Source organism: Apium graveolens, chromosome 1 (assembly GCF_009905375.1).
Source record: "Apium graveolens cultivar Ventura chromosome 1, ASM990537v1, whole genome shotgun sequence".
Taxonomy (NCBI): domain Eukaryota; kingdom Viridiplantae; phylum Streptophyta; class Magnoliopsida; order Apiales; family Apiaceae; genus Apium; species Apium graveolens.
Window position 1 is genome coordinate 4,257,919 of NC_133647.1, and position 19,990 is coordinate 4,277,908.

The window sequence follows — 19,990 nt, forward strand, 5'->3', positions numbered from 1 at the left end:
TCTTGTATAAAAATGATACACAGATGAATACGTACATTATACAATATTTACAAATAAGAATATAACTAAAAGCATTATAATTGCATACATAAAAAAACTCTAGAAAATGACCCGTGCCTCGCACGGGTTATTATGCTAGTTACCTATAAATGCGGGGGACCTTTTCGACTTAGTTAGCTTGAAAACTCCTTCAGGAATTATATTCTTAAGTAAATATGTAGATACTCTCCTTAAAAAAACTCTTATCCCTGAGTATAAAAAAATAAGATAAATAAGTAGATGAATGCTCCAATTCAAAGTACATAAAATATAAAAGTAGATTACCGCCGCTAAAACTTCTGGACTTCTCACTAAATATTTGAACTTTTTAATATAAATTTTCAACTATCTTTATAACTTATAAGTAACTATATATAGAGAGAGTTATTTAACTTTGCATTTACCGATACACATAATCACTTTACAAAACATTGCGACTCCAAAATAAGGTCTCTTTGATTTTTGGCTTCAATATGTGTTAACCTCTTTAATATAAGTTCTCTTTCGACACAGCTTAGTACAAAAGAGGCTGACGAATACTAAAAAATAACAATTAGGAAATTTACAGTCCTTAAATTTCAACAACAAATTAAAGCGCGGATTGATAAAAAAAGCTTGAATCATACTTCAATATAAGCAGGATCACATTGTTCAAAAGTTGAATGTTATTTTAAAGGCTATAAAAGAAAAAGTATTACCGTATGCAGAGAGAAAGTACAAATAAAAAATGAATATATTTGAAACTGACTTGAAATAGGTAACGTTGGTACCTTTACACCTTATAACTAATATTAGAACTTCTTCCTTTCAGTTGGGTGCCTCAAAATCAGTTGTTCACAAACTTGTACAAAAAGGCAAAATAATATCTCACTCAATAACTTGAAGCCATTTTTGAAAGCCATAAATATGGAAGCGAGCATAATGCTCCTAAAAATCTTCAAAGTTCGACACTATACACAAACTCGACTTATGATGGTATGTATTGTAATGTAAACATAAATAAGAAATGATTTTACATGACAACAACTTCACAAGAAAACTACCTACTTTCATCGGAACCATTACCACATAGGACATGTAAATCTAAAAAATCAATCACAAAATTTATGTTTATAAGTTCAGTCCCTAGGCCTAGATATTATGAGAATGATGTGTGCATTTTTAATGTAAAGATTGGTATATTTTCATTCGCTCTTACAGAACCAACTAAGAGAGTAAGCAAAAATAGGACAGGAGGAGTCATGAAATTTATGCCTATTGAGAGCATCATGAAACTTGTCATTAAATGATGTCTGATTTAAAATATTATTTCAACCATCAAAGCCAAATGGTCATCAAATTTAGACATACATATAGTATTTTAACAAGATAACGTAACATCATACTAAGTGATGATCAAGATTTCATCAATGCAACCAGTGGCAGATCCAGAGTTTCACTTCTGTAGGGACACTATGTGCTTAAGTAAGTATGTCATGGGTCGATGGTCCAAATTCAATTTCTTTTATTTTCACTATTTTTTTAAAATAATGATATTTAAGTGCTAAAAAATTAGAATTTAATCAATTCAATCTCGAACTTTTGTTCACATAACTATAGATACGACTCAAATTATGAAAGATTTTTTACCAATATAGGGAAGTTAACTACTTTTAGTGGGGGCACTCACAACACACACGCAAACACACATATATATATCATAAAATATTAATAAAAACACTAATTTTTGTTGTTGTGGGGACACGTGTCCCCTAGGTCGTACGCTCATATATAGTACCATTGAACGCATCTAAGATGAATTCAGTATCAGTTTGGTCAGTCAACCGACAAATAGCCCGGATCTTAATATGAGCGACTTGGGTTTTTTTATGAATCATTCAAGGACTACAACATGGAAAGGCTCTAAAGACGGTGTGTTAACTAGTGGATGGGGACAAAGGCATATAAAGAAGTGTTTGATAAAACATTAATTTATGTGTGAAGAATATTTATGACATGTATGAATGGAATTTTAAAACCTAAGGGAAACAACAATTATCAACTTCCTCACATCAGAAAAAAAAGACTTGAAAGAATGGGAATTCTTCCGACCATTATCACAGTTCAATTGGACTTAGTTTAAGATGCATTATATGGGCGGAATTTTACTCAATCATGACTTTGTTTTGTCTTAGACTCTATTTTGTGTTAAACTCTATTTTGTGCCATACTTTATTTTGGATTTTTGCTTTTTATATGTAACTAAATGATGATTTAAATGTATTTAGACTTTTACCAGGGGTACATTTTTTTGCGACAAATTAGAAAAATATAATCAAGAAATCAATATAAAACCATGGTAAAAATAGATTAGACAAATATGTTCCAAAAGATAGTTGTCAAATCTTATCGTGATAATACCCCATATTTATTTAATGAAAAATAATACTCGAAGTTAAATTAATTAGCCCAATTTATTCAAAATAAATCACAAAAACTAAGCTAATCGAAGTAAATCTACAAGCATACTAAAAAATAAATTTTATCATATTAAATCTACCAGCACAATCCTGAAATCAATCAATCCAAATCACAAAACTTTTATCATGGTTTAACTAAAAAATCAGGGTAAAAAGATCTTCAAAAGCACGGCTGAGTCTTCAGACTTTAATTTTCGTGGCTTTAAATTTGTAATCTTGCGTTTTTTCATTCTTGTTAAACCATCATCGTCTTGCATTTACTTCCACCAGGAACCAATTCTTTCAGGAGTGCATTTCACGATTAAATTGGCGGGAAAGACTTATTTTAAAGAAAAAAGAAGTGACTTCTGTAAAGTACTGTTCATAATTAACTCAGATGGAGGTACTAATTTGAAAGGAGAAAAAGTCAATTCTTGTGAAGTAGTGTCTGATTGTAGGGTTGAATCCAGAAGAGAGCAAGTTTCATGTATCTCCATTAGAGATGCTTGGATATGGAGGGAAAATACTTTACTTATATTTTTAGTTTTACAAGGTGAAATTAAAAGGCTTGGTTACCTGTTAAATAGGTGGACCTACTTTGACTATAATTTTAAATTTTGCAATGAGTGTAAGTTGTAGATACTTAATAATATAATATTGGATACTATTTGTGCCCAATGGTTATTGCGGGAGTTAGATAACTAGGTCTATTCTTGTAAAGTAGATGTTGGGGCGACACCCTCTTATATATAAAAAAAATTATATAATGATAATATTGTACTAGTTAATCGTGTCTTAGGAGATTCGTGCGTCCGCTTAATGCGCTTTTTACAAAACTGACTAAAATGCCTCTAATAGATATGTTGATATGCACAGCAGATTGACTTTTGCACCTCCTTTCGACTATACAATATGGACCACAAGTATCTTTTTATTACACAGTATTTCCAGTCCATGTGATCCCTTAATCTCTTTGAGTATTCTCCAAAATTGTTATTGTATGCTTGTCAAATGTTATTCAGAAAAACACGTTTCTGAATTATTCGGCAGTTTAATTTGTTTTTCTCCATCAAGTCTGAGAGAATTTAGTATTATTTATTGAGTCCTTTTTGTCATTGTCCCATTTATAATTGTCCTTGGAGAATTTATGTAAATGTATCTTATCCGGGATTAGACCCGATAATTTTGGACACGACACGACTTGCACGACACGAAACGACACGAAAATTTAGTGTTTGTGTTTGCATTTTTAGTACACGACACGAAAGTCCACGAACACGAAAGTACACGGTCAAGATTTAGTGTCGGTTTTGTGTTTAACCTTCGAGTACACGACATGACACGAAGTATACGACATAAATAAATATATAATTAAATTTTAATATTTTTTTATAAATATATGTAGAATTATAATAAATGTATACATATTTATTTTAAAAATATTATTTGATTTCATTATATTGTATAGAATTGAGATCTAAATATATATTTTTCATATATTTCATAATTTTTTTACCTAAAAAACTTATATTTTAATTTATATTAATATTCAATTAACACGACTTACACGACACGAAATGACACGAAACGAAAATACATGAACGCTGAACATATCGATTTTGTATTTGGCATTCAAGTACACGAAATACGAAAATACACGACACGAAAATATACGAAACGAACGAATTGCCAGGTCTACCCGGGACTCCGGTTAAAAGAACTTTTCCGTATTCTCCCTTCTCGAATTGTCACAATGAATTAAGAATTGTGATCAATAGTCTTTCACTCATTATTTGGACACTTTCACCAGAAAACTAAGTGTGATATCTCGATGGCATGTTCAATATTTTGATCAGTGAGATTTTACCATTGACTTGGTCATTGTGACAAGTAGGCTGAATGAGAGATCTTGATAAAACTTGTGACATCTCGATCAATAAATCTTCTCGACTGATTTTGAACATCTCGACAAGCAAAAGCATTTATGAGATGGTTGTATATATTGGCAACTAGGGATATTACGATAGTGCTTTGACATCTTGGTATTGTATTAACAATTGTTTTCTCGATAAGACTTTTATAATAGACATATCTACAACATCATCACTTGTCTTCGATGTGACATTTATATTAGTACTTGTTGCAATCTACTCCCTCCGTCCCTCCCAAATATTTACATTTGTGTGGGGCGCGGAGTTTAAGAAAAATTGATGAAGTAGTGGAGAAAAGTTGAAAAAATGAGTAAAGTAGTGGGACCGATTAATATTATATGTATAAAGTGGTTATAGTGGAGGAAAGTAGTGGATGTAGTTAATTTAAAAATTATAAAAACTTTACTATTTTTGGAAAATTTTGAAATGTAAACAATTGGATGTGACATCCCAAAAAGAAAAGTGTAAACAAATGAGAGAGACAGAGGGAGTAATATATTTGTGACTTATTGGCTTGACACTTAGAATGTTTTCAATCCACACTCGCTTTATTAGTTGCAAGCTTTATTCTCAATCTTGAGACATGACCATTTTTAGACCTTCCTCCAAAATATTTTATTTCAGCTTACATGGCTTTGTAGGGCCCAATAATTTAGTGTAGTCTTACTCCTGTTTTTGACATATTACCACTCCAAAATGTAGTAAGTTCTAGATATATAAAGACAACCATACAACATAGGATGTTGGTAAGACTTATGTTTGTTATCTCATTAGGTATATATTATTCAACATGTTTCGACTGAGCTGATTATTTAAATAAACAAATAATATAAAATTACATTAAATTTTAAAATTTATATAGACTTCTCTTTGTCATTTTTGTTATTTTTACAGACTCAAATTTGAAAGTTTATTAGCTACGTGCCAACTATGGTAATTGTAAGTGATAGTTACATACATGTACCATTACGTTGGTGTCATTTTTCATCTTTAAAAGTGTATTACGAACATGGTTCATGGAACTATACATAGACCGCAATGAACTAGAAATTTATTTCCTTCTATTTCAATTGTAATATGTAGTTTTAATATTTAAATTGCTTGTAATTTTATAATTTTCAATTGCATTGATTATCAAAATTTCAGCTTGCTTGGGTTTGCTTGGAGCACGATGAAGTTGACTTTGAAACTAATTATATATTCTAATATAATTTTTCTTCTTTTTTAAGATTATCCGGTATTATAACCACAACTAAACCAATATAAATTAAATTAAAATTTTTAAAACCGAATCAATGGTTTTATTCCGGTTCCGGTTTAAATTTAAAAACTGAAGACCCCCGATTCTAGTTGTAATTTTATCTGAAAATTGAACTCCGTACCCTCTCCTAATCACGGTCATCAACAATAGGTTAAACTCGAGCTTCATTAAGTATTTTAGCATGCAGGTCACCTTCATTGTTAACAACAAATTTGGGACCATATTAAATATTTTAGCATGCAGATCACTTTCATTGTTAACAACAAATTTGGGACCATAAGAACCCGACCTCATATCCAATATCCAAATTTCTGGAATTCTACCAAATGATTGTTCAATCACTACCATCTGATCATAATTTTCTACATCATGTTGTACAAGGAAAATATGCAGCTATTTACAATTCATATATGCCACTTTCATGTTCATATGTAAGTTCTTGTCATCCCTCGTGTGATGAAAGCATGCTCTTGGATTTCACCATCAACCGAAGAATGTCTCCTATCCCAAAAGACGTCTACATGATCGATCTGACTCAAGAATAATATTCTCTCAGTCTTCTACAAACTCATACTACATACTATCGATGAATTGTTGCGTCTATCACCTACGCCTAACAATCATGAAAACATTCTTAATTTATTTCTTTTACTGTTACAAATAAGGTTGTAATTTGGGTCAAGCGAGTAGAGTTTGAAGCCGGACGTAATCCGAGCCAAGTTTAATTAAGTCGAGTCGAACCGACTTGTTTAATTGATCGAGCCTAAACCTCTGCCCGAAATTGACTCATTTTATTGCACGAGTCGAGTCGAGCCGGCTTATTTAGCTTCACAAGTCGATTTTAACGAGTCGGACGAGCCGACTCGTTTAATTTTACACTTAATCGAGTCTAAATCTCTACCCGAACTCGATTCATTAACTAAACTAGCCGAAACTTCTTTCCGAACCAGATTAATTAACTAATTGAGCCAAGTCGATCCCACTTATATGAGTTCGAACCAGGCGAGCTTGCGAGTCGCTTGACTCGAATTACAACTCTAGTTACGAAACATCGCTCGAACCCATATCTTCCTACCATTTGGTAATGGATCATCATAAAACACCATGAACAGACTCTGCCCAAAGGTGGCATTCGCTATCTCATATTAACATTCTCCATGACAATCTAAGAGAGTAAAAAGTTACCAGGATAGAAAAAGTGAGGATAAGTGTTAGCTAATGGCTAGATTTATAATACAATAATTATTATCGTTGTTTAGAGAATTTGCCTTTCTTAGTGGTACTTTCACACTCTTTAAGGTCACTTCTAACTCTGCATAAAATTCTCAAATATCTCTTTAAGATCCCCTAGCTTATATTTTACTCGTGAAAATAACGATTATTTTAGGACTAATTAAACAGATATACAGATTAGAGAGAGGCACTCAGGTTTGCTAATAAACGATAATAATCAAATAAATACACGGCAAACAGAGCACTTCTATTAAAAAAATTAAAATTTTTAATGAAATAATATATACTAGTATTTTAGTTGTTTAAATGAGTCGCCGTGGAGATTGAATAGTTACTTGATACATTTTAACGAGTTCGAGTTCGGTGGGCAATTTGATATAAAACCCTTAATATGCTTGGAAGAGATTTACTAAACAATTTCAAAGGTTATCGTTTGAGCGTATAAATGTGAACAAACATAGGAGGAGATTTCTATTATGCTAGTCTTTTAAATATGATGATCCTCTGATGGTAGAAATTGAACTATATTTTGTGTTTTCGTTTTTTTATTTAATTGTTAAAATCTCTAACTCCTGTATTATGTGTTTTTAACCTAATTTTATTTATGTATGTTTTGTTTTATAATCTTTTAGATATAGGTATATAATCTTATATTCTTATGTAAATATGATGTAATATCTTCATTTTAAAAATTTATAATATATTGTTAACTCTATTTATTAACTTATAAGTTGTAAAAAAGAAAGTTCCCGTTTGGAAAATCTTAAAATAAGTAACTTATATCTTAAATCGAATAAGTGACTGATAAATGATAAGTTAATAAATGCTTATAATTTATAAAAGTGCTTGGATAATTTAACTTATAAATCATAATTTTTTTTATTTAAATGAACTAAAATAAATAATTTTTAAATATAATTATCTTAATTTATATAATTTAAGTTTGATTAACATTTTAAAAGTATATTTTAAAACTAAAATTGATAAAAAAATGAAAAATAAAAAATAAGTTGAGAAAAAGTACGTTGTTACTAACATTCAACTTATCAGCTTATAAGTTATAAATTCAACTTTTAACTTGCGTCGACAAACAGTCAAACACTGAGCTACAGGCCCCACCCCGTCTCCACTAGATGTGTTCCCGGGATTACCCTCATCAATAAGCTGTTAATGACTTATAATCAGAATTGCCAAACATGCCCAAAATATAGATTTAGCAAAAAAAAAAAAGAAAAAAGAAAATATAGACGTTTGTACAAGTTAAATCTTAGCCCACTGTGCCACCACTCATTTGCATTCTTTTTCGTTCATCCTAACATTTCAATTATTTAATTTTCTTCAAATTAATCTTTGATGACTTTGAAAAATGTTTACTGTTTTACTAGATCAAAATCATATATGTATTTTTTTTGAATTAAGAAATTTCGTTAAAAGGTTGGTAACACTTAAGCCGAGAAACCCAATCGATTCATATAAGCCCGAAAAAATAGGTCAGGATAGAACAATCAGGGGAACAAGACAAAAGAACTAAGGTTTGTAACCTTAAAAAAATTAGTACCTTGTAGTTAGATTACCGCTGTACCACCACCACCATTATCTGAGATCAAGTATGACACTTTTGTTGCCTCAAGTGGAGGAATTTTGTTGGGAGTTTCGTGTTTCTTATTGTGTTCATTTTATAAAATATCATGTATCGAACCTTGTTAATACATTTTCCAATGTTATACTTACGGCCTGTTTGGCAATATACTTATAAGCCACTTATGGCTTATAAAGCCGTAACAGCTTATCGACGAGTGTTTGTCGACCCAACTTATAAATTGAATTTACAACTTATAAGTTGATAAGTTGAAAGTTGGCAGTGACGTACTTTTTTCCAACTTATTTTCATTTTTTCACTTTTTTTCTAAAGTTTTGATTTTAAAATATAAATTTTTAAATATTTTATAATTTAAGATTCATGAACTAAGATAATTGTATTTAATAATTATTTGTTTTAATTCATTTAAAGAAAAAAAAAACTTCTGATTTATAAGTAAATTTATCCAAACACTTATAGAACTTATAAGTATTTATCAACTTATCACTTATTTCGCACTTAATCATTTTAAGTCATAAGTTACTTATTTTAAGATTTCCCAAACGGGCGCTTAATATGCTTGGAAGAGATTTACTAAACAGTTTCAAAGGTTACCGTTTGAGCGCATAAATGCGAACAAACATATGAGGAGATTTATATTATGCTAGTCTTTTAAATATGATGATCTTCTAATGCTAGAAATTAAACCATATTTTATGCTTTCGTTTATTATTATTATTATTGTTGAAATCGCTAACTCGTGTATTATGTGTTCTTAACCCAATTTTTTTTATTTATGTATGTTTTGTTTTATGATCTTTTAGATATAGGTATATAGTCTTATATTCTTACGCAAATATGATACAATATCTTCATTTTAAAGATGTATGATATATTAACTTTACTTATTCACTTATAAGTTGTCGAGAAAAAACCCGCAAGGGTTGGCTCAGTTGGTTAAAAAGGGGATAATTATTCTCTTGGTCACAGGTTCGAATCCCACAGGAGGAGAATTTATGATTATGTCTCCTGAACTAGAGTTTGTCACTTAAGTGCGGTTTATCTTAGTTCACGACTTCACGTGATTTGCAGGCTATTGCGTGAGCTCGTGAGATTTATTCGGTGTAGCGGCTCGGGTTTTCTACGATAAAAAAAAAAGTTGTCGAGAAAATAAATAAAGGTGTTTGTATATGTTAAATCTTAGATGATTTAGATGTGTAATAAAGAAAATAACAAGTGGTTAATGTGCAAAACATATAGAAGACAGAGGGTATTTGTGCAAAAACACAAAACCGAAAGGAAAGGGGGCAAAGTTAGCCCTAGGAAGAGAAGAAGCTTTGCAGAGGCAGTCATTTCTATCCGTTAAACACAAATTTATCTAAACGATGACGGAAGTAGCGAGCTCGGTGATTCACGAAGTTATAGGTCAACGTATTGTTGACGTTGACCAACCGATAGTTGATTACATTGTTAATGTTCTCGCTGACGAAGATTTCGATTTCGGCGATGATGGTGAAGGTGCTTTTGATGCTCTTGGTGAACTTCTTGTTGATTCTGGTTGCGTTTCTGATGATTTTGAGTGCCGTTCTGTATGATTCTCTCTCTCTCTCCATCTTTCTCACTCACTCCCTCCCTCCCTCTCTACCTCTCTCTCTCTATACCGTCTCTCTCTCTGCCTCTCTCTTTCTCTCTCTCCCCCTCTCTCCTTGTCTCTTTATATGATTTCATTCTCTGCTTAGGCTTTACTGCTTACCAGTTGAGCTGGTACCAGTGGTCTCTCTCTCTCTCCGTCTCTATCTCTCTCGTCTCAATCTCCCTCCCTCCCTCTCTCTCTTGTCTCCATCTCCCTCTCTCTCTACCTGTCTCTCTCCTCTCTCTACTTGTTTTCATATCCCAGCTTAGGCTTTACTGCTTACAAATTGAGCTGGTACCAGTAGTTTTTAGCTCTGTATGTATGTGTTTATTTAATATCATGTTTTAGTTTAATTTACTTAGTACAACTGTACGAGCTCATTCCATCCATTTGTTGTATATAATTAAGCCGTCTAAATGATATAGAGTGTCAATTTGGTGATTGTGTATCCGTAAGTTATGACTGATATTTAGAGTTTAAAGGCATGGGATGCTAGTAGGCATTTGTTGAGCATTGGTAATATCATATCTAAACGAGCGTCTTTTAATTATACACATTTTAAATAAGTACAAATGCATCATATATATGTATAATTTATATTCGGTTGGTGTAGATTATATTCAAATGATTTGCTCAAGCAGAAGTTATAGTTTGAGTTTGTATGTCTGTGTCTATATCGAAATTGGTGTGTTTAACTAGAATATCTTTCTAATGTACGAACTTGTCCAGTAGTCTTGAGTAATATACACTGTGAAGGTGGTTGTGTAATTGCAATTGGTGATATGTACCAGTATGATTAGTGATCGCTTATTTGTAGTTGGTTTGTAGAGTGTATAGTTGAATACTACTATATATATAGCAATGGAACTTGGACAAATGACCTCTCTTGGCGAATTGATGGTTATTAGAAATTTATTATAGGTATGCACCAAACTTTGTGACAAATTCCAAAGGCATGGATTGGTTAAACCTGCACCTGCAGTAAGAAGCCTCGCTACGCCAATGAGAATGTTTGATGGGATGGATGATGAGGCACCGAAGAAGAAGCTGCCTGAGGTGTTAGACGGTCCTTTACTATCTGAGCGTGACAAATTAAAGCTCGAAAGGAGGAAGCGTAAAGAGGAACGTCAAAGAGAGGTACACAAACGGAAAATTTAACATATGGAAATTAGTCTTGATCACTAAATTTGTAAGTAATTGAGCCATTATAGTGTAATTCCCGGCATCAACTGGGATGTACCTACCTATTACTCTTTCTATAATGGGTTTGAGCAAGGGCAGTTCAAAATTTATCACTTCATATCTAGAATAATAATTAATAGTAAATAACATTTTACAGATGGAATACCAAATTCATTTAGCTGAAATGGAAGCTGCCAAAGCTGGAATGCCTGTTGTATCCGTCAATCACGACAATTCTGTTGAGGGATCAGTTATCAGGGATATCCGTATGGAAAACTTCAATGTCTCTGTTGGTGGTCGTGATCTCATTGTTGACGGCACTGTCACTCTTTCCTTTGGTCGACATTATGGTGAGACAAATTACCACTTATTTTGCCCTCAAAAATGTCTTTTTAGCTATTTCGAATGAATTACATATACATCTTATATTTTATATTGTGTTGCCTGTTTAGAATAGTTGTTAACTGATTCTATTAATTTTTTATAAACTTGATGAGCTTTTGTAACCATCTTTTTATGTTTTATCATGGGTGTCTAACTTACAGTCCCCAATAACACTTACTCTTCTAAAATATTTACAATAAATGGATGCTTTCATGATCCAAGTGCCTTGTCAGATATTTTTGAACATAGGAGATCTGATTCTGCCAGAGTTTATCCTTGTATTTTAATAATGTTTCTTTTGCTATATACCTGTTTTGTAAGTTTCCATATAGCAGGCTGCCTGATTAGTTTCTTTTTGATGGAAGACATTTTGACCTGGCATCCTTAAACACATATGTGCTAGAGCATGTTTATCCAGAAGATCTATGTTCTATAATCAATATGCATTGATTATAATTGATTTGCAATTCCTGAGAATGAACTATTATAGTTCTCAGTAATTTAGTGTTGAAGGCAGCCCTCTCCCATGACAAAGGTCACAGGCCCCGTCCCCTACCCTATGCAAATATGTATAACTTATCAAAGGAAGAAACACTCACGAACTGCTACATATGTACCTATATTTGCTTAAGCCTACATCAGAGGCATGCATTTATATCCTCTAAGATATCTGTTTTCTTACGTTTAGAATGCTGCAGGAGTATAAGTGAATAAAATTGTGTTCTCTTTTATGCAGGCCTTGTTGGAAGAAATGGTACAGGAAAAACAACATTCCTCAGGTACATGGCTATGCATGCCATAGATGGTATTCCAAAAAACTGCCAAATATTACATGTAGAGCAAGAAGTTGTTGGTGATGATACATCAGCTTTGCAGTGTGTCCTTAATGCTGATGTTGAAAGGACTCAACTTCTAGAAGAAGAAGCTAATCTGCTCGAATTACAGGTTGCCAACAATATATTATTGTTTACAATTTTTAACCTATGTAATTATTCATTGTATGGAATCTCATGACACCATTTTCTAATTTCTCTGAAGAGAGAACTAGAGCTAAATGGACCTGCGGGAATAAACAAAGGAGATTCGACTGCAGAAATAGAGAACAATAACATTGCACAAAAGCTTGAACGGATATACAAGAGGCTTGAGTTTATTGATGCGTATTCTGCCGAGTCACGCGCAGCTTCCATTCTTGCGGTTAGTTATATGTCAGTGTTCACTTTAGATATTCGGGGTCACTTAATCTTGGATGTGAATTAGTGTTTTTTATTGTTTATATTGCATTAATGAACATAGATTTAGTGCTAAGAAGATATTAGTAGCAAAATTTTGGAAATATTGGATCTAGATATTATTAAAACTATATTAGATGATAAATGGTGTGTTATTTGTCTTAATCAGTAATAGATCATGATAGGTTATGTTAGCTCTCCATCCTTTTTCTGATTTTAATCAGTACATTATTACATTTACTGACTAAAAACGTTACAGGGTCTTAGTTTCACTTCAGATATGCAAAAGAGGGCTACCAGAACCTTCTCTGGAGGATGGAGAATGCGAATAGCTCTTGCTCGTGCACTGTTTATTGAGCCTGATCTCTTACTACTTGATGAGCCTACGGTATAGTATATTAATTGCTATGCTTAATTTAGTATTATGGAGCTCGAGTTTGATTTCGCAGAAATGCAAAAAATACAGTGAAGTGAAATAGAAATGTTGAATTTAAAATTTTGCATATGTTTATTTGCATGGCAGAATCATCTTGATCTCCATGCAGTGTTGTGGCTGGAGACATACCTAGTGAAATGGCCAAAAACTTTTATTGTGGTTTCTCATGCGAGAGAATTCTTGAATACGGTACCGATTTTATTTCTTCAATATTCTTGCAAGAGAATTCTGGTGATCTTTGTGTAAATGTACATCTAGTAATTTTACTCCTTTTTTAAATATCCCATCAGGTAGTCACAGATATCCTCTATCTGCAAGGGCAGAAAATGACTGCCTACAAAGGTGATTATGATACATTTGAAAGGACTAGAGCAGAGCATATGAAAAATCAACAGAAAGCATTTGAATCAAATGAACGCTCAAGGGAACATATGCAGGTTTTCTTCGAAAGCATCTATTATATAAAAGCAATTATATAGTTTTTAATTGGTTCTATACCCCGTGCCCCCCCCCCCAATTTAGCTTTTCATCTGTTAAATGTGCTAATGACGTTATTGTTCTTATTCCAATCTGTATCTGTATCCATATAATAAGTCAGTTTCGTAATTTGTCTGTGTGGTGAGGGAGGGAAAGTGCAATGGGAATTATGATACATCTTTCATTATGATATGTTATGAGCCTTCAGTTTTGTAATTTGTCTGTGTGGCGAGGAAGGGACAGTGCAATGGGAATTATGATACAACATGTTTCATTGTGATATGTTATGAACCTGTTGTAATTTGTGATTGAATATTTATGGTTAGGATATTTAACACCCTTTGTGTTATTAAATGATTCTTTAGCTGTGATTTGAGCAAGGAGATTGTGATGTGGACCATACGGTCCCTAGCCTACAAAGAACACTTTCCTTTTGTAGTGAAATTATTGTTGTATGGCATATATCTGTCCGTGTATCTCATTTGATGTTCTCTTGAAGGTGTATATTGGTTTCCTATGGTTAACTTATTTTAAATATTAATTTCTTTTTGTAAAACTCTAAATCTCTTTCCTGTAATGTTTCAGGCATTTATTGACAAGTTCCGCTATAATGCAAAGCGTGCATCTCTAGTTCAATCAAGAATTAAGGTGCATATTACCATTACCAGAATATGGTTTTGAAATTTTTTTGTGGTTAAATTCTCCTTTTTCTGTGCACTTGATGCCAAACATATGATTCATATTGTCACTCAGCAATTTTTTTTGGGCCTTGTAAAGTTCAAAGAATCTTAATCTATTATTTGTGTTCAGAATATTGTGGTATGTGAATACTTAAATAATTCAGTTTTATTCGTTTGTCTCTCCGATATGCTTTCTAGAGCTAATATTATCGAATATCTTCTTTTTTTGTGATTTTGTTAGGCTCTGGATCGCTTAGGTCATGTGGATGAAGTCGTTAATGACCCTGAGTATAGTTTCTTTCTTCGCTTCTGTGCCATATTTAAAGTTACAAGCATTAACATTGTACCTTATTTTGCACGCGCTTGTGCTTCGTCTTTTTGGTTGCAGCTACAAGTTTGAATTTCCTACTCCTGATGATAGACCGGGGGCACCTATAATAAGTTTCAGGTTTGGATTTATACTTAGTACCTATGGTGCTAATTATGTAGATTGCTGTGCTCACTTGTATTGCATTTCTGTCATTTTCATTTTCGTATAGTATCTTAGTTGACCTTAAAAAAACTGTGGTTTTAATTTGTTATTCTTACGAACTTATTTCATGTGTAGACCTTACATTGACTCATGTTTTCTTCCCTTCAATTGCAGTGATGCTTCCTTTGGTTATCCTGGGGGACCAATACTTTTTAGGAATTTGAATTTCGGAATAGATCTTGATAGTCGAGTCGCAAGTAAGGATTTATTTCTGCATTTCTTATTATATTTTTTGAGTAGCTTTTCATTGAGCTCGGTTATGCATACTAATAGAATGGTCAAATCATTTAGTTTGTACTCCCTCTGTTCCATTGAATTCTATACGTTACTTTTTGGCACGCTTTTCAATGCTCCTTTAAAGCATAACTCCATAATATTTTTTTGAATTTTTTTTTTCTGAATAAAAGTTTTATGTTTAAACTTTTATTCAAATTTTTTTTAAAAAAAACATTATTAAACTATACCTTATGGAAGCCTCGAAATGCGTGCAAATAGTGAACGTATTGAATCTGTTGGGACGGAGGGAGTAAGAAATATAGAAAAAGAAAGGCTTAATGACCTTTTAAGCCTTAAGGTTTGCACAAATATACCTATCTGCCCCTGTGGTTCAAAAACATTCCTTTTTTTCCCTGAAGTACCGAAAACGTATCTTTTTTCCCTTGGACTGCCCGATTTACACCGGTTTTTTTCCCCCGTAAATCGGTTTTTTCTCCGGTCCAAGGGTAAAAAGATATGTTTTCAGAACTTCAGGAGCAAAAAGGAACAATTTTGAACTACAGGGGCAGGTGAGTATATTTGTGCAAACCTTAAAGCTTAAAAGGTCATTAAACCAAAAAGAAATGTAAATCTGTTTTTGGCTTTTGCCTTTTCTCCATGTGCTTTCCATATCTTAAAAGTTGAACAAAGTTGCTTTTAGTAACTTTTTGTTTAGTTCCATATCTAGCATTATAGTTGGTGCCCGGATAACATTCTGAAGCTAGGTATACATTTTTCTTTGCAGTGGTAGGTCCAAATGGGATCGGAAAGTCGACCATACTCAAGCTTATTTCAGGGGATCTTCAACCGAGCTCTGGGACAGTTTTTCGATCAGCCAAGGTATCACTATATAGTAAAGTTTGGAAAGGTCTTATTATCCTCTCACCTTACAGGAATTTTTTGGTGCCAAAATTCTGCTCTTAGAAACTAGGAATAGTGTTTTGACCGTCTTAGGTTACTTCTTTGTTCATAGATTATGATATAGTTGGCTCCCTTTTTTTTGGAGTAGTAACTGCTTCCAACTAGTTCTTTCATGTGGTAATGTGGTTTAATTTACTAAAGAATATATCTTTGTGCAGGTTCGCATTGCCGTATTCAGTCAGCATCATGTTGATGGGCTTGACTTGTCCTCAAATCCCCTTCTCTATCTGATGCGTAGCTTCCCAGTGAGCGCTTTTTCCTGAAAAACACTAATATTTTACCTTGTTACGGTTTTCGTTTGAATTTATTTATGCATATTTTCCATAAAGCTATGGTTGTTTTCCACTCTGTAAATTCACGTCCTTGGAGTTAATGCCTTGAAAGCTCAAAATAACCTTTGACGGTGCTACAAATCCAGCCGAAGACTCTCATATCATGTAAAGTTATAGGCGAGGCAGTATTTAGTGTCTGAATGCCTACGTGACCGATGTGTATTCAGTAATCAGATAAGTCTGCGTCTTAGTAGCTTATCTGACGTTAAGCTAACAATTAGGTGAAATCTTGATTGCCAAATCCTATTTTTTTTTATGTCAGGTACAACTTATGTAAATTGTCTATTAATTTGATATATCTGTTAGTCGGCACATAAGAAGATTATATAGCCAAGTCATTTTGGTATAAGAGTTGATATAGGATGAAAATTTGTTGGAAGATAAAATACCAATTGCGTGTTATCTGGCCCACTGAGGTAACCTTGGCGCACTGAGGCTCAAAGGTCGCATAGGTTCTTCTGAAGCCTAGGTGCGCTGCTGCCTGTGCCTTACTGAAGAGACGCCAAAGTTGCACTAAGATTAAATACCCTTCCTAAAAAGCTAAATTTATACTCAGCAAGTACATAATTCACTGACGCCTAGTGGTCAAGTTCGCATTTGCACTGCTTACAAGTGCATGCCCTGTATAAGTTGCAATATGATCAATTGATCAGTAACAGTAAACATCAAGTCTGAAGTGTAGGTGCTGTATATAGTCTTTGTCTCTTTGATGAGCATGTATGCTGTTACTAATATTTTATTTTCTCTTTCTAATATATTTTCTTTGAAGTTATTTACTTTTTTGTTATTTTTATCAATAATTTTCTTTTCCTTCCTGCAGGGAGTACCTGAACAAAAGCTTCGAGGTCACTTGGGTTCTTTTGGAGTGACAGGAAATCTTGCCCTTCAGCCTATGTATACTTTATCAGGTACTTTTACATTTAAAATATTAATCTGTTTCAATCATTTAGAGAAAAAAGATATATTTTCTCTGTAGAATCTTTATTTAGGATCATAAGCGGCTATATAATAGATGCTAGACTTGAGTCATTGTGCACAGGTTATCATTCTGATTGGGTATTGGAGTATATTTTACACTACTGTTTACAATATATAAATGCTGAGGTTTCTCATCTGATGCGTCACAGGTGGTCAGAAAAGCAGGGTGGCATTTGCTAAGATAACCTTCAAAAAACCTCACATTATATTGCTTGATGAACCGTCAAATCATCTTGTAAGTTTTGCTGTTTCTATAGTTGTTGCTGCATATATGTGGTCACATTGAAATGAACTGACAATACTATGCACTTAAATCAAGTAAAGTCAATGAACTGACTTTGAATACTATATGCTTGTAGTTAATTACTAAATTGTATAATTATTTGACCAAAGAGATAGACATATAAACTATCAATTTTAGAGAGACCATTCATATTTAAGAATTCATTCTGCCCTACTACTAATTACGACAGAAGAAATACTGGAAGGATTTCTAATGAATAAGCAAACATTCAGAATTTTGTATACCAAGAGTACCGAAGAAAGACCCGAGAACAGATTTTTTTGTTATAATAGTATAACTCATCGGCTCCCGGTCCCCCGGTGCTCCCTTAAATGTACAATTATAACTTTAGAAGGAAAGGTTTTTAATAGTTTCCATTTGCTTGAGCTTTTCTCTTACAAAGTCAGAAGCACGTAAATTCCTATTCATACACACACATGGATTTTTGCATTCTCTCTTCCCTCCCACCACCACAACTAACAGTTTTATGTACTCTGTTATAACATGGTTCTCATTTTTTATGTACTTGTTTTCTTGACACAAGCGGTTTTCCACATTTTAATTGTTACTATTATAAGCCAGCTGTCGGTGTATGTGTCCTATATGCTCGTACTAACTTTTGCTGTAGTGATGTGTTTGAAGTCATACAGTAACAGTATGTTTAATGGTATGATATCTGGAAGAGTGGGATTCCTTGCACTATTACTGTATTCGTTATTTGTTTTTGGGACTGGATTTGTGCATAAGTTCTACACTTCTGTAGTTTCATTTGCTGGCTCTGAGGTGACTTGATATTCTTGAAATGTAGGATTTGGATGCCGTCGAAGCATTGATCCAGGGTCTTGTTCTGTTCCAAGGAGGAGTTCTTATGGTATAGCATTCTTCTTTATTTCATTTTCCAAAAAAGATATATACTACAGTTATGCACTAATGTTTTGTAATATGATTTGACTTGACCTGCTTCTTTATCACTTGCAGGTAAGTCACGATGAACATCTGATATCCGGGAGTGTTGATCAGCTGTGGGCTGTATCTGAAGGCAGGGTGACACCTTTTGATGGAACATTTCAGGATTACAAAAAATTGCTCCAGTCTTAGGATGTTATTTGCCGGTCCAATCATCTTGTGCTCTGCGCCAAACCCGTTGAGTTTTTTATAGTAATATTACAGAACACATACGAGAAATTTTTTGTTACCCCTGTATACCAAAATTGGCAGCAACTTTCGGCCTTGAGATGTACTATACATTTTGAAAAGCAGTAAATTGAAACTACTTTTGTGTGTGTCACATTTATCGTCACTGAAGAGATTAAAGTATTTAGATATTCCATTTCCAGTTTTTTTAGAAAGTGTAGTACATTGCACCTGTACTACTGAATGGGCATAATGCTCCTGAAAAGGGCTTGGCAAAATGCCTAGAAAACTAGCCAACCAAATATACCCGGTAAATCCCGATTAAAGCAGGGTACGGGGAAACTTTCTAGAAAGCAATGTTCGATACACTGGTGCTGCTCGGTTCAACGAGACGAACAATTAAATCTACAAGGATCTATATTACATCCATGAACATTACCAGAACGTTAGGACTTGTACTTTAGTCATCTACATTGTATTTCACTAGAAACTTCATATATTTGAAATTGGTGCCAAGTTACAGCAGGCCTTGTACATGAGTCATCTGCATTGTATTTCACCAGAAGCTTCATTTATCTGTAATTTGTGTAAACAGGTACATCTTCCACCTCTTATTGCATAATCTTACATTTTCTCGAGTAGAGAAAGTGCATATACACGAGTGATCATGCATTCGAGTGAGCTCCGGTGGTGTAGCACCTCACTCTCCATGTTCATGCCAGCAAAGTAACTTGTAGATACACTGGCGAATGATGTAGAGCCTTGCTCTCGTCTCCTTGAAACGCTTGCGTTTTGGGGCCTCTCGAGCTCGTCCTGCTTCGTTTTGCTGTTTGCAATGCGAGATGTGCAAGGCTTCCATGGAGCTTCCTATGCTTTGCACTTATGATATCTTACCATTCCTATCTCTTGTTTCAACTTCTCTAGGTAAGCTGTACATATACAATGTGACACATGAAAAATGCATAATGAGAAGCTAGTTTTATGCAACGTTGTCTTTCAGTTTCCTGGGAGTTTGTAATTGAGTGTGAAAAAAGGACAATAAGACTAGCA

The 19,990-nt window shown here is 33.4% G+C and overlaps 1 protein-coding gene across 2 annotated transcripts; it reads left to right on the forward strand.

Moving 5' to 3' along the window:
* Positions 1-9,763: 9,763 nt before the first annotated feature.
* LOC141659773 (ABC transporter F family member 3) lies at positions 9,764-19,136 on the forward strand. 2 transcript variants are annotated; one of them, XM_074466700.1, is made up of 18 exons: positions 9,764-10,070; positions 11,036-11,251; positions 11,454-11,646; positions 12,417-12,625; positions 12,719-12,877; positions 13,172-13,300; positions 13,436-13,537; positions 13,639-13,785; positions 14,411-14,473; positions 14,747-14,793; positions 14,894-14,953; positions 15,152-15,234; positions 16,038-16,132; positions 16,372-16,458; positions 17,366-17,453; positions 17,673-17,758; positions 18,615-18,677; positions 18,785-19,136. In XM_074466700.1, exons 1-18 carry the CDS (start codon positions 9,867-9,869, stop codon positions 18,902-18,904), a joined length of 2,151 nt encoding a protein of 716 aa, XP_074322801.1. In that variant the 5' UTR covers positions 9,764-9,866; the 3' UTR covers positions 18,905-19,136. The 2 variants fall into 2 exon arrangements, with proteins under 2 accessions (XP_074322801.1, XP_074322802.1); XM_074466701.1 differs by having other exon boundaries at positions 9,862-9,999.
* The last annotated feature ends 854 nt before the right edge of the window (positions 19,137-19,990 follow it).

Bases quoted from the DNA above. Each gene is read 5' to 3' on its own strand.
- LOC141659773 (XM_074466700.1), top strand. From the start codon at position 9,867: ATGACGGAAGTAGCGAGCTCGGTGATTCACGAAGTTATAGGTCAACGT. The intron at 14,474-14,746 runs GTGCATATTACC...TGATTTTGTTAG, and splicing joins TAGTTCAATCAAGAATTAAG to GCTCTGGATCGCTTAGGTCA. The intron at 17,454-17,672 runs GTACTTTTACAT...GATGCGTCACAG, and splicing joins GCCTATGTATACTTTATCAG to GTGGTCAGAAAAGCAGGGTG.